The sequence below is a fragment of the Cinclus cinclus genome, chromosome 13 (genome assembly GCF_963662255.1).
Source record: "Cinclus cinclus chromosome 13, bCinCin1.1, whole genome shotgun sequence".
Taxonomy (NCBI): Eukaryota; Metazoa; Chordata; class Aves; order Passeriformes; family Cinclidae; genus Cinclus; species Cinclus cinclus.
This window is the reverse complement of record NC_085058.1, coordinates 3,747,746-3,762,366: the sequence shown is the minus strand read 5'-3', so window position 1 is coordinate 3,762,366 and position 14,621 is coordinate 3,747,746. Positions and strand designations below refer to the sequence as shown.

The following is a 14,621-nucleotide window of genomic DNA, read 5'->3' as shown; positions in this document are numbered from 1 at the left end:
AAGGTGGTACAGCGTTACACCGGCTCCACTCTTCCCATCATGACTTTTGTTTTCCTTTAAATTCATTTTTCTACTGTACTACCTCAGTACCTACAGGCACCCAGCTCATTTCATCATTTCATCATCATGGAGCAGCTTCATCAAAATGCCGCAGCAAGAATTCCCTTTTTCCTCCCTCAATTATACATGGTCCTCTAGTTTTACACAGGAGGAGGAAAATTATTTGCCATTGAGCCTGGAGTGGGTGGGGGAACTGTTTTTTGTGGCTACAACAAAATCTCTCCCCTGGTTGCTTTGAGCTTATAACACTTAAGGTGCTTCATCCTTCTCAGCTCAGCAAGCACCACTTAGAATAATGATGTTCTCAGTTGTGATCCGAGGAAAAATTAACTTCATGTTAAGCAACATGCCTGGATAATGTTTTATCACTCAGTTACCTATTTTAAAACCCAAGAGAGGAGCCAAAGGAGCTGGTGAGATGTTACCTTGGTGCTTTCCTCCATGTCCTTGGAGTTGAGGAGCGCGTGGTTGATCCTGAACACAATCCAGTCAAACAGGGCGCTGTACAATGACTTGGCCATGGAATTCCGCACGGTCACAGCCTGAAATAGAAAAGTAAAAGAGGTGATTGGAAATGATTCCTGCTCTGCACTAAAATGGCTTTTGCTTCGCAAGCTCCCACGTCCAATGCTTGTATTTCTCCCTTGCCAAAGCTTTCGTCTGCTGTTTTAATTCATGCCACGTATGCCAACGGTCCTGACAGCACTAGGAATTGGGTGCAATCCCAGGGATGTGGGATGTGCCCCTGACTTTGGCTCGGTTCCTTTCATGCATTCGAGTGGATGATACATGAAATCAAACCACAGATCCCAACACCGGTGGCAGAAGAAAAGAACATAAACACGTACATTAAATATAAAGAATTCACCAAGATGCTTGAAAGGTTTCCTGAGGGAGAAGGAAAGAGAAGTGTGGATATTGTAGAGGAGCAACAGCAAGTGATGTGAAAGCATGGGCCAGGACAGGCAGCACCTGGCACCAGCAGAAGGGCTACAAAAGAGGGGGCTAAAAACCCCTCTAGTAAACCTGAGGGTTTCTGAAAACTTGAGGTTTTCCAGGTACCACCAGTGGGAGCCACAGATCATGGCAGGCAGGTTCAGAGCTCCTCCAGCAGTTCTCCCAGAGAGAGGAATAACAGTCCCAAGGAAGGGTCATCCCCACCGTGGCTGGCATCAAAGAGATGCTTCTTGCTGGGATGAAAGCTGAGATCAAAGGAAGATCCCTGGGCTTTTGGACAGGCATCTACACAGGGACCTAGACAGCAGGAATTCCTATTTAAAGGTTATCTTTGTTCCTGCTGCTTGGGATTCTTCCTTGGTTTCAATTATCACCTTGAGTACAGCTTTGGTACACATTAATCACCTAAAAACTTATGGCACCAGCCACCACTGCTACATTTTGGTTCGGTTTAGCTACTGTAGAAGAATTAAAAAGGAACCGAAAGATTCCCACATAACTATTTCAACTAAACCCTGAACTGTAACAAATCAGTGGCTTGTCACACATTGCCTTGAAATCCTTCTCACCAACACTCCCTTCGAGGAACATCATCTGAGTGGCCTCATGTCACTGACCCCAAGTGAAGGAATAAAGCTCATGTAGCATCATTTATCTTTTATCAGCTTATTCCCACCTCTTTTTTTCCTCGATTTTTGGACATAGCAGCATTTAGCATGACCACAAGCCATTCTGCCAATGTTTTGCTCTTAAAATGCAATTAAGCACATGTTCTCACTTCCTCTCCCTCACCAGCTGGAATAAGAGATGGGATTAACACAATCCATGCCAGGGGAGGTTTAGGCTGGATGTTAGGAAAAATTTATTCATGGAAAAGGGCTGTCAGACACTGGAACAACTGCCCATGGCAGGGGTGGAGTCCCCATCCCTGGAGGGATTTAACAGATGTGTGGAAGTGGAACCTGGGGACATGGGCTGGTGGTGGCCTTAGCACTGCTGGGGGATGGTTGGACTGGATGGGCTCAGAGGACTTTTCCCACCTGAACAATTCCATGGTTATACTACTGAGGATGCTCACAGCCTCTGTATGCTGCCAACCATAACTTGGTGGCAATAAAAAGTGACATCACAAGGTAACTACAAAATATGGCCACAATTAGCAAGGAATTCCTCACCCAAAAAACAACCAAAACCAAGTGTGTGATGCAAATAGGTGAGCAGCAGGACTGAGAGGATTTTGGTGTAGCCCAGAGCAAAGCAGCACTTTTAAAGAGTGAGCTCTTGAAATGCCTGAGTTCTCCAACAAGGGCTGGAAAGCAGCCTGCATTTCAAACACAAAGAGCTCTAGTTCCCACTAACTGCTTTTTCTTCCCTTCACTGATGAAAAGGGCTTGGGGAAGGTTTTGTGGCTGTTTTTATTAAAAGCAACACGGGTTGTCTGTGGGGGGACGTTGCTGTCTAATTAATTTTTTTTCTTAATTTCCTCAAATGTGAGAGAATATTTCAGTGATAAACCGAAAACTCAAGGCAAATTTTCTATCCCTATGCTCCATCTACACTTTTTTGATTAAGCTGGAAGCCAGTCAGTGCCACTGTCACACCAGAAAAATCAGTCTCTGGGGAAAGAGAAAGGCTGAGATCCAGGAATGCCTCTCACTGCCCTAATTCTATGTGCTGGCATAAACCAGCACAATCAATTGCTCCGACGTGCAATTAAAAACAAACTCCATTCTCTATTTAAAGCCAACAAGAATGTCGTTATTTCTCCTACAGCATCATATAGGGGTTTTATGCTGCAATACTTTTCATTACTTTTTATTAGAGCTAGAGGGACGTGTAGGACTTCACCCCTGAATGCCCCTGTACTGTTTTTTTTTCCCCAAAAATTAAAGAGGGTATCATTAAGTCTGCACCACTCCAGTGCTGTGGAATACTGGGAGTGTGGCTGCCATGAGTCTCCTGAATGGTCAGACTGGGAAGTTTCCCTGACACCAGCACTGCCCAGATTCCTCCAGAATGTGCAAGGTGGGGGATGAACCACGGCTCTGATTCCCAAGGTGGTCTCAGCTACATGGAAAGCTGGGAAGCCCATGAAGAGGTGATTTCATTACTATCCCTCTATCTGTGGCCCAGATCCCAAAGCTACTTTTTAGAAGGGATGGTTTAACCTAAGAGCTGGAAGGAAAAGTCCTGGCAAAGCAACATATCGAGATGGAGCACTTTGCCTTCATCCATTTAAAAAATGCTTGCAATGAAATGAAACCATTTGAAATGACTCAGTTTAGGGGGGGGCTTTCTTTGTTAGAATTTTAAAATTTCATTATATAAAATATTTACTTTTTAGAACAGATCTTCACTGACATGGCATTTTACATAAAGCCCCTCACTATCCTAAACAAATTCCAATCTGAAGATCTGAATAATATGAGGGAATATTGGTTCTTTTCAAATTAAGGAACTGCAGCAGAGCATTTAAAGTAAGCTTTTATGCTTTATTTAACGAGAAATTATTTATTTCTGTACTATCCTACACGTCTTAAGTTAAGTCTAGCCTCTGAACTATATCCCATACATCACATACAACTTGTCTTCAGGTCAACACCTAAAGCTTCTGGTCTCTTCCCCAAGTTTCCTTACGTGACATTTAGGCAGATCTGGAACATGGTGATATTCATCAGACCATTTTTATTTCCTTCACAAAGCAAAATAAAAATAACTGCTGCAATGCCAAAACAAATCTCTGGGGATCAAAGGGAACGGGACATGTTGCACCCACACAAAAATATTGCTGATTCCAAACTGAGATAGATCAAATGTGCTTTGGCTCGGCATGTAAGGAAATAAGCTACAGACAAGGTTTTAATCAATAGTTTCCTGCTTATCAAGCTAGAAAGGATCTATATATTATTTATTATATGCCAGAAACTCCACTTGCTGGGTTGGCCAAGTTTTGTTAAGATCCTGATGTAACATATTTGAGTTTTTTGTAAGATTTTATTGCCAAATTAATTGTTCTGAAAGTTGTTACGATCAGCATCGGATTCAGGCCACCTTAAAAAATAGATAAACTTCTGAAAACATCTTCTGCTGAAAGGAAAAAGGGGAAGACAGGCTTAAGAACTAAAATCTGCTTTTGAGTGCTTTGGAACAAGGACTTACAGTTCCAGCAGCAGCAGCCTGTGTTTTAGAGGCTGGAAAAGATGCAATCTCAGGAAGCCAAATTCGCTCAAATTAAAAGTCTCTGTAAAACACATTTGTACACATACAGGAGCTTCTTAAGAAATGAAATTACAAAGTCACTAAACACATTTAAGCAAATCTGTCTGCTGCCATCCCACTGCACCCCGTGCTCCAGGCAGGATCCTTCACTCCTGCCCTTCTGCACTCAGCTGAAATTTCAAGACGGAATTATTCAAAATATTTGTTGGCATCCAGAAAAACCAGGGAAGGCAAGAGGGTTAAAATCCCCACCAAACTTAGACATTGAAACCAAAGAAAGACATTGTGGGGCTGGAGCCAGAAATGGGAACAGAGGTGGGAAAGGGTCTGGAGCACCAGGAGCAGCTGAGGGAGCTGGGGAGGCTCAGCCTGGAGAGAAGGGGGCTCAGGGGGGGACCTGGTGGCTCTGAACAACTCCCTGACAGGAGTGAGGGGGTGAGTCAGCCTCTGACCCCAGGGAACGAGGGACAGGACAAAAAGGAATGGCCTCAGTCTGTGTCAGGGGAGGCTCAGGTTGGTGGAAAGGTTGGTCAGGCACCGGCACGGGACGCTCAGGGAAATGGTGACGTCTCCGTCCCTGCAGGGATCAAAGAGCTGTGGGGATATGGCACTCGGGGACATGGTGGCTTTGGCAGTGCTGGGAAATGGTTGGACTTGATGATCTTAGAGGTCTTTTCCTAACTGATTCCCTGATTCCGAGATGCTCAGCTAACCTTTTACAGATATTTTCACATGATTTTGCTGGAAGTTCCCTCAGTGTTCCTGATTGGATTCAGTGTTTTTACTGCTGACTAACCTAACGCAAGCAAGAGCAGCAATAGCTCAGTTTGAACAACAAAGCCTCAAATATTTATACATTTTTTCAGACCAAGGGGAATAAACAAAGCCCAGAGAACAGAGGACGGGTGAAAGCAAGTGCTGAAGGACTTTGAAAGGCAACGAGCAAAAATTGCAGCAATATCCCAGCACGTGAATGTCCCAGGGGGAAGAAAGGAAAGAGATCCCACTGAGTTGGACTTGATGATCCTTGTGGGCCTTTCAACTCAGGACACTCTCTGAGGACAAAGCCACCAAGATGCTGCTGGAAGCTCTGTGGTTTTAGTCACACCCTTCCATAGACAAGAGAGACATTATCCGGAGCGCTGACCCCAGTAACCACAGTGAGATCCAGGCTGGGACTGAAATACAAGAGACAGACCCTCTTCTTGATGACTCCATCAAACCAATCCAACCATGGAGTATATCTGGAACAGCAACTGGCCCCTCCTGGTCAGCTTTAAGCATTTTTGACTCAAACAAATCCATGGATGAAGGGCTCTTGTAACCAATAAATACTTCCTCTAACATTTTGTTTCAAAAGAGCCCGGCTAAAATGAAGAACTATTTCTGTTCAGGGCATTGCTTGACACAGACAATCAGAAAATTAGAAGACCAAAACAAAGCAACTTTTGCATCACTTAGGGAAGAGCAGGGTATTGGTGCACTGAGCAATTCCAAGTAAGAATCATTCCAAAGTGGTATTTATGAGACAGCTACAGGCCTCTAAAGACTTCAAACATCTCAGCTCACTGAGAGGTTTGTCCATGTTCCCTTGTAACTAATGTGGAGAACAGCACAGACTGACCCAGGACAGAGGAAAAAGATAGTGGATGGATACTCGGGTTTGGGCAGCTCTTACGATAATCAAAACACAACTTAGTGTCACATTTGCACAGCCATGTAGATATCAGAGTTTGCCTAGGAGGGTTTCTGAACCTCACTCCATCACTGAAACCTCCAGAGTGCAGCCAGCACATGCTGCTCTCTAGAAAAGCAAGACCACAAAACACAAACCTGTTTTTCCTAGAAAAAGATTTTTCCCTTTTTACATATACACACTGGACATCACACTCTATTCTGGGCCACTGCTATGAAAAATGCACCTTAGGAAGGGCACGGCGCTCAGAGCTGGGGTTTAGACCCCAGTCCCTGAGCACAGACTCGGTTAATGAGAAATGGATTTAAGTACAACTGGAAAGTGAGTGAGTGCAAGCATCAAAACAACTTAAAGCCCTAATGAGGATTAAACGCCGTGGAGTTTATTAACTGTGACAGCCCTGATCCCATCTCTCAGCATTGTGCAGATCTAGGGAGCACCCATAAAGACATGCTGATAGACTCAGCTGGTCAACACAACATTATTGCACCTTCAACAATTCTGGTCAACATAACATTGCTAAATCCCAGGTTTTCACTGGCAACATCACAGACGTGAGGGCAAGGTCAGTGCAGCCACTCCAGATTTTCTACAAGCTATGAGAACTAGAAAAGCTTATGCCATTTTTCAAGCACAGCTCTGGAAAAATCCTTGGATCTAGAAGAGAAGACTTTTAAGAAGGCAGCCTGACTTGTTAGCCCCAAAGGCAACTTGGTGCTTTGCTGTTTCAGTCCACAAGACTTGCTGCATTGCTGGTCATGGTCCTTTTCAACCTCCAGTTTTCCAGCATTTTCCCAGGAGACTGTGTGTGTGTATCCCATTACAGACACTATAGATGTTATTTGCTCACACTGGATGAACATGTTGCCAGCACCAGCATTCCCTACCAAGGCAGTACTCCCACCCATCCCAAAAAAATAGAGCTTTGCAAGCAACACTCCTTGTAATTTTCCCAAGAACCTGCAATAGCTCCAAAAATTAATTTGTTAAAACAGAAGTGATGTTGATACAGCCCTAGGAGGTACCTATGGATTCTTTCTCTCCTGTGACCCCCCCCCCAGCTCTTCCAGAACATGAGAACACGTGTGCAGCCGTTTCCTGCGCTCCAGGAGGAAAACAAGCAACACATCCCCCTTTCAGACTCTTATCAACAAATACTGAATAATTACAGCAATTCCAAGGTGGAAAGAAGCGTTTCTTTCCAGGTGTGAAGCTTGCAGGACTTGGTGTAAAACACAAAGAACAGGGGTTCGATTACTTAAGTAAAGTTGGGTACCACAATACACATTTTCTTCTGGTGGAGAGAAGAAACAAGAGATTCCTCTTCTCTTCAGGAAATCAGATCTGAACACAGGAAGAGAAGAAACATCCCCTTTTCCCTTAGGGCCTTTGATGGGCTTCCTATAATTTCTATACAAGGATGAAAGGTGCTTCCAATGAAATGTTCAGGAGAAAGAAGAAAACTAGCAGTAGAATTCTTCCTCTTCAGAAAATCCCTCTAAAAATCAAATCTGGATATGTGGTTTTAGTGGTTCTGTGGGAGCTTCATTTGTTTGCTTTTCTTTTAATACACGGAATAAATTTTCAGCATGTTCTCCGATTAATCAATTGGTGTTTCTGCTCACAGGGATTTGGCAGTAAATTCCATGAACCTGTTGATACCCTACTACAGAAATTATCTGGTGAACTATTAGCGTACACAGGATTTGATTTTCATTATCATTTGATGTCTGGCTCAAAATCCTTATCAGCCATTCCCATTTTCCCCCCAAATTTAGCCTTTCTCTAAGGCTAAATTTAGCTTCATAATTAACATTTGTACTTACTGTAACACAAATGTCTTATCTGAATATGACTTAGAGGTAAAAAACACATTTTAAAACCTCCTGAATTTTTGCACATGGTATTCACCCAGGATTTTCAGATGAAAATCTCCCCCCTTCAATCACTTCAGTGGGTTTAAATTATGTATTTAATTTCCAAGTAGGGGGAAAATCAGGGAAAAAAGTGTACGTATTTTCTTATTTGCTTCAAAGTACCTATTCAACAAAATCACGCTGCATGCAAGTAAATTATTAAAGAAATCAGCTTCTATTCTTAAAAAAAAAAATTAAATGCATGCTTTTTTTTTTTAAAATACACATATTAACCATTCTTGGCCACTGTGAAGAGGGATAGGATTTATCCAAGATTAGAACAAGCAAATGCAGGAGGAATTCAAGCTCTCCTAATGCATTTGATCTGGATCACCTAAAGGGATCTAATGACCAGGAACAGAAGCCAAACCCCATTCTCAGTGAGCCTTGGATTTGCAGACAGTTGAAAATAGCCCACATGGGCGTCTCAGAGATGATGATCTACAGCAATCACTAATTAGGAGATTAAAAAAAGCAAACTGAAAATACACTTTTACTTGAACAGCACTTGGGGGTGCCAGATACTACTCACAGTTCTTGTGTCGGAGCAGTAACAACCACATGTACTAAAATACTATAAAAATCCAGTTTTTATCTCTGACACTTTTACTGCTCCATGAGGGTTGAAAAAACCCACACGGAAAGTGGCTGTAGCTTGGGTTTGTGGTTGTAGGGGGAGAACTGCTGAGTGTGGTTTGCTGGGTCTGACATTCCCGTGCCAAGATGGAGCAGCAATGAAGGAAGGAGAGATGTAGCTGTGAAAGCTAAATTAGGAACAGAGCAGAAAGTGAGCAGGATGATGAGGAAGGAGAGCAGCAGCACACACAAAACCTGCTGGAGCATCTACAGCTTGTCACTGAAACTGGGAGAACATTTCTGGGTTTGAAGGAAACAGACAAAAATGTCTCAGTTCTGGGATCAGACAAGGACTAAATCCCTCTTCTGGTCCAAATGCAGGTTTGTGCCTCATTTATAGAATCCAAGCAGGGGTTGGGCTGGAAAAAACCTTAAGGATCATCTTCCACCCCCTGCCATGGGCAGGGACACCTCCTGCTAGCCCAGGGTGCTCCAAGCCCTGTCCAGCCTGGCCTTGGACACTTCCAGGGATCCAGGGGCAGCCACAGCTGCTCTGGGCACCCTGTGCCAGGGCCTCAGCACCTCACAGCCAGGAACTTCTTCCCAATATCCCATGAACCCTGCCCTGTGGCAGTGGGAAGCCATTCCCTGTGTCCTGTCCATCATTTGTCCCCATTCCCTCTCCAGCTCTTCTGGAGCCCCTTTGGGCACTGGCAGGAGCTCTGAGGTCGCTCTGAACCTTCTCCAGGTGGACACCCCCAGCTCTCCCAGCCTGGCTCCAGTTCTCGGATCATCTCTGTGGCCCTCTCTGGACTTGCTCCAGCAGTTCCATATCCTTCTGATGTTGGGGACCCCAGAGCTGCAGGCAGCTCTGCAAGGAGAGTTTCTTGAGGGCAGACTAGAGGTGAAGAATCCCCTCCCATGCCATGTGTCCTACTCCATCCATGGCCAGCAGGAGGAACACACTAATCCAGGATGAGAACACTGTAATATTGAAATACTCTAAATTATTTTAGAAGGGTTTTTTTTTTTAATTACTAGTGGTTTATAATTTCCTAGAGTTGCAAGCAAGCAAGTAGCTTTGAAGGACTTGTCAACCTGATGATATGTTGACATTGGAAAACTGTCTCTCTGGCTAAACTTCTTGAATTGACTTGTCCCATCTGGATTTTTGGGAAGGGTGTTAGTATGGTTTGGGAAATCTCCTTAAAATGCCTCTGACTAATACAGAGTGGCAGGTCAGAGAAGGACCTTTCTCCAAGGAAGGTGATTGTGAAGGAACCAATTGGCCCAAAGTGATCATGAAAGGCACTGAGAAACTGGCACAAGAGGAGGGAGAGCACATGAAGAATTAGAAAAAAAGGCGTAACATAAAATTTGAAACTAATAACTAAACCCTCTCTTTGCATGTGAGGACTTTACACCTGATTAAGTGACAAAATCCTGAAGCTCCTTCATGTTTGAGCGTTATCTTGGGGCACGACACAGCATTGTATGGTAATGACATTACAGGCTATTTTTTCTCATTGGAAAATCCACCCAGCAGGTCTGGAAAACATCACTGACACTTGCATCTCTTGGACAAATCTCTTGCCCATTGGCAGGACAACCCTCTGCCTCCCTATGATGCCGTGACACCTCCCATTTCCAGGGAGACAGTGGAAGGTTTCTGCCAGAATGTGGTAGCCAGCTGGGAGGGTGGGAGCCAGAGACAGTGCAAGGCTTCAGTGCTTTGTTGTTTTTTTTTAAAGTGTTTCCTTTGCAGGTACATTTACAGAATTAAAGCATAAAAATGAACCTTTACAGGAATATTCCAACTACTTTTAAGCCAACTTTTCCTCTTTTTTGTTATAATCAAAAATAAAAAATGCATTTTTCACTCCTTTTCTTTCAGCGATGACTGTAAATATATTTTTCCTCCTCCTTAACTGCACCTAAAAATCATTAAGAAAACCTCTTTGGCAGGTTAAAGCCAGAGTGATGCACTGACGATCTGTGTTCTCTGAGGGAAACAACCCAGGAGAATGCCAGGATTTCAGTAAGATATTCAGATAAAATATGAGTGTGGAAAATGACATCATACTTCTCCTGCCTGAGCATGATATAACACTCCTGGATGCCAATTCAGGGATTAAGCTTGAGTCTGATATCCTGCAAGAGTATTTTCCTCTGGGTGTTAAGCCTCTGTTTTAAAAAAAAAACCCTAATCCTGCTTGTCTCAGCCCATGCCCTGTGAGCCAAGGGGGAACCCCAAAGGCTGCCCAGCTCATCCCAGAGGCAGGACATGGATGCAGCTGGACACCAGCTATGTTGGGTCACAAGAGGGAAGGGAGTGGAACAGCAGGAAACCCTAATTCCCTACACACACATGGGTGATGTAGGGCTCACTCAGTGGGCTGAACATAGTGGTAGATCATGAAAAGCTCCAGGTGAGCTGCCCGTGTTCCCCGAGAGCCCTGTACTCCCCCAGGCCCTGGGGGCTGATTTCCCAGTGTGGGCAGCAGGAAAGGGGGATTGATTCTGTTCTCTGCCCTGCTCAGGTGAGACCCCGTGTGCAGACCTGCCTCCAGCTCTGGGGTCCCCAGCATCAGAAGGATGTGGAACTGCTGGAGCAAGTCCAGAAGAGGCCACAGAGATGCTCTGAGAGCTGGAGACCCTCTGCTCTGGAGCCAGGCTGGGAGAGCTGGGGGACCAACCATCCCATTTCCATCCCCATCCCCGGCCAGAGCCTGCCTGCTGATTATTTTTAGAGATGATTTCAAGTCTTGTCTCTGATATTTGTAACTTTGCAGCTGATGAATGGAACATGCTGCAGTTATGCTTTTCAGAAAGAGTCCCCAGGTACAGCCAGGAGCAAAGGAAACCAACACAAATCTTCTTAGAGCTTTTCTCTGAGTCCCAGCTGCAGAGCCAGGCAGTTATGAGCATCTTCCTAAAAACATTTCACTCAGAACCTTTGGATTTAGGTGCTGTGGTTAGAAAGTGTCGTCTGTAACAAATCAAAAATAAAAAGAAAGGGGAAAAAAGCACTCTCTCTTTCTGAAATTAAACCCTTCCAGAAAACAAGGCTGCAGTTCTTGCTTCTCTTGTCAAGAAGATGATGAAAGGAGACACGTGGAGCATCCCTTAGGGAAAGGTGCTCACAGAGAGCCACCCTGCACCCACCAGAGAGCTACAGCAGAGTGCAGCTACCAGGCAGCCAAGTCTGAAGGGTCCACTGATGACAAAATGTGTTTTCTTCCACCTTGGTGCATCCAGAGTCTGTTCTGCCAACGGCATGAACTGAGCTCCCATTCCACCCAAGTTTTCACAGTGAAACCAGTACAAAATCCAATCAATAAATTACTTTGTGGCACAAGAAGAAGTTGTGTCACCTGATGAGAGGAGGCCACGTTTAGGGAAATTTCCTCAGCATTTACAGGCACAACGTATCAAGATCCTCACCAAGGAGTTCAACAGATCACCAAAACCAGCCCCTGAACCTTTAAAAGCCAAATTCTGCCTTTAAATTAGTCCCTTCCAAGCAAAGGGCAAGTGCAGACAAACTCATTCTGCCAGCGCACCATCGTCATCATTCCAGGTTATTTTTACCATCTTTTTTTTGGCAAGGTTCCTCAAAGAGAAGTTATTTCTCATCGCACCACAGCTGTTATTGCTGTAGAGGCAAAGCTTCTGCAACAGACCCTATCCAGCCACAGAACTTCTACCACTACTCCTCCTCCTTCAGTCACTGACCAACAGCCTTGGGCTGAGGAAAAAAAAAATCAACCTGAATTTATTCAGATTTGGATTACACGTGAAAATCCCATATTCCAAGCAACTGTACCAAAATGACATCCCTTGTGGGAAGAGCTGGCTAACTAACCCAGGAATGGTTTGTCTGCATTCCTTGAAAACTTTTCACATGATTTTAGTAGAAATGTAGGTAACTAAAAGAACTCTGTGACGTTAAAGCATCTTTTGAGGAATCAGATGTAATTAAAAGAATCCTTTAAAGAGCTGAGAATGGATTTGATTTGAAAGGGCAGCTGGAGTGGGCTATAGGCAGAGCAGTCCATGGGAAGTCATCATTTCCCTTCCTAAAGTCCTGATCTTGGACTTTGTTCAGGAATCTTGGAATCCCAATGGCTTCCTTGTATTCCCAGGCATCAGTGCCAAATGAATGTCAGGAACACAGTTAACACACAGGAATTTCCATGGTGGGATGGAGCAGAAGAGTGACTGCAGCAGCTTTTGCACGTGAGGATGTGCATTTCCAAGGAAAAAAGTGAGAAACCTCACCCCACAAATAGGTTTCTTCTGAATTTCTACCCTCCCAGGTTGCCCTCATGTCCTGAAGCAGAGACACTTGCTTGGCTGTTAAAAGCTTTGTGTGGTTTCAGTTTTATTCCATTAACATTTTTCTGTGAATTCTGAATCCACTCATCAACATAGCAGCTCTTCAAAGGGCTTCTGCTGAGCTCCTCATGTTAATAACCTGTGATGACAACGAGTCTCCTCAGCTAATGGGTTTTGGGATAAGTAGGTGCTTCCAGCAGTTCTGCTATTCTCTATTCTTTTAAGTGTCCCTGTCCTTATACCTCAGGACTGAGAATTTTCATTTCTTCATGCTAGTAATTATTTTGTCTTCTTCCCGCTTTTTCTCCTTCACTATTTTCAGGCTGGTGCTTAATTGCAACTATGCTATTTTCTTTTTCTTTTTTACCTTTTTCTTTAATTTTTTTTTTTTAATTAACATCTTAGGTAATGTTCTGCCATTTGGCCCTGGAACTTCATTCCTTCTCCCTTTTAATGGGCTGAAAAAGGTATCAGCCAGTCCCACCACAAGGATATAGAGCATGAAACATCACTCAGCTCTTTCCTGTAATGAAATACTTTTTTGACTCATTACAGTTCACAAGGCTTCTCTACCTTGTGACTCTTTAACTGTTACTGGGCTCGAAATTAAGTGTTTGTGCTGAAAATTAGATGTTCTCCCTGATTTAAAGTCCCTAACATAGCGGAATTTATCATCCCAAATAACCATTCCAAGTGTCCTGTATTCCTCAGCAAAAATTCATCCCAGGTGAAGAAGGTCCAGGTAAAGTGACACTTGGTGGTGTGAAAAAATAAAATCTAATGGTTTTGTGGCACCAGAAGAGAAAAATGTGCCTGGTCCATCACTACTGGGCAAAGGTTCTTCTCTCCTTCTCCCAAAGGATACAAATCCAATTCTCCTCCCATTCCAAGAAATCTCTCTGGCTCTGCTGAGCCAGCACAGACTCAGAGACAATGAACATGAGAGGATGAAAGGACAATGAAATCAAAGCTTTGGAGACCTCAGCAAACGTTTGTTAGGAGCCTGAATATTTTGGTTTGTAAATTTGACCTGAATGCATCACTGCTTTTCTAACTAATCATGAGCTGATTTCACATGGACTTACAGATGCACCTATTTATGCAGAATAAAAAGCATTTCACAGATTTAATTGTAATCTGGGTGCTCTGGACACAGTCACAGAACAGTTCCATGGTGACCTTCCACAGCCAGGAAGCACCCAGCTACTAAAGAGCATCTGGCCACCTGAACCAAGACATGATCATGGAATAATGAGGTCTCACGAGAGCAGGGCAGAGGGGAAGAATCAACCCTCTCCCTGCTGCCCAGGTTATGGGGGACATGGGGCTGCTGGCCCAACATCTGTACCCCAACAGCTGCTTGTGCTGCCTTGCTGGAGGTATAACTCTATCCCTTTCAGTTCCTCTGAATTTTCAGACACTCATTTTCCACTTAAAATTCTGAACACACATTTGGTTGAATATAGGGCATGATTACAGTGACACCCATCACATCAAACAACCAGCTCCCAACAGCTCTCCAGAATTAAATGAAGGCAAGAATCAGGTCAGTTGTTGACCAAGAAGTTGTCTCACATCTTTTATTTCCCTTCTGTTCCACAATTTCACATCAGATTTCTCCCAAAAGTGTGAATTAGCTTTCTAACCCTTAGGGTAGAATGTCCTTGATTACAAATGGCTTAAAATTATAAAGATCTGTTAAAATAATGTCTATTAGCAAATTCACTTGCTTAAGAAATACCAGTCATATTGGTTAAATGAAGTTAAGGAATTGAAAACATAATGGAATTTTTTTTTCCTGGAAGAATGTAAAACAGGACTCACTAACAGATGTACTTACTTTGATAATGAGTTTTTTC

General features: G+C 43.7%; 1 protein-coding gene across 1 annotated transcript in view; it reads right to left on the bottom strand.

The window, feature by feature from the left end:
• The window catches only part of MYO9A (myosin IXA), a 140,497-nt gene that overhangs the window by 67,913 nt on the left and 57,963 nt on the right, over positions 1-14,621 (bottom strand). The window contains exon 10 of the mRNA XM_062501128.1: positions 486-602. Within this exon, the coding sequence (XP_062357112.1) occupies positions 486-602 (117 nt within the window). The remainder of the gene's footprint in view (positions 1-485; positions 603-14,621) is intronic.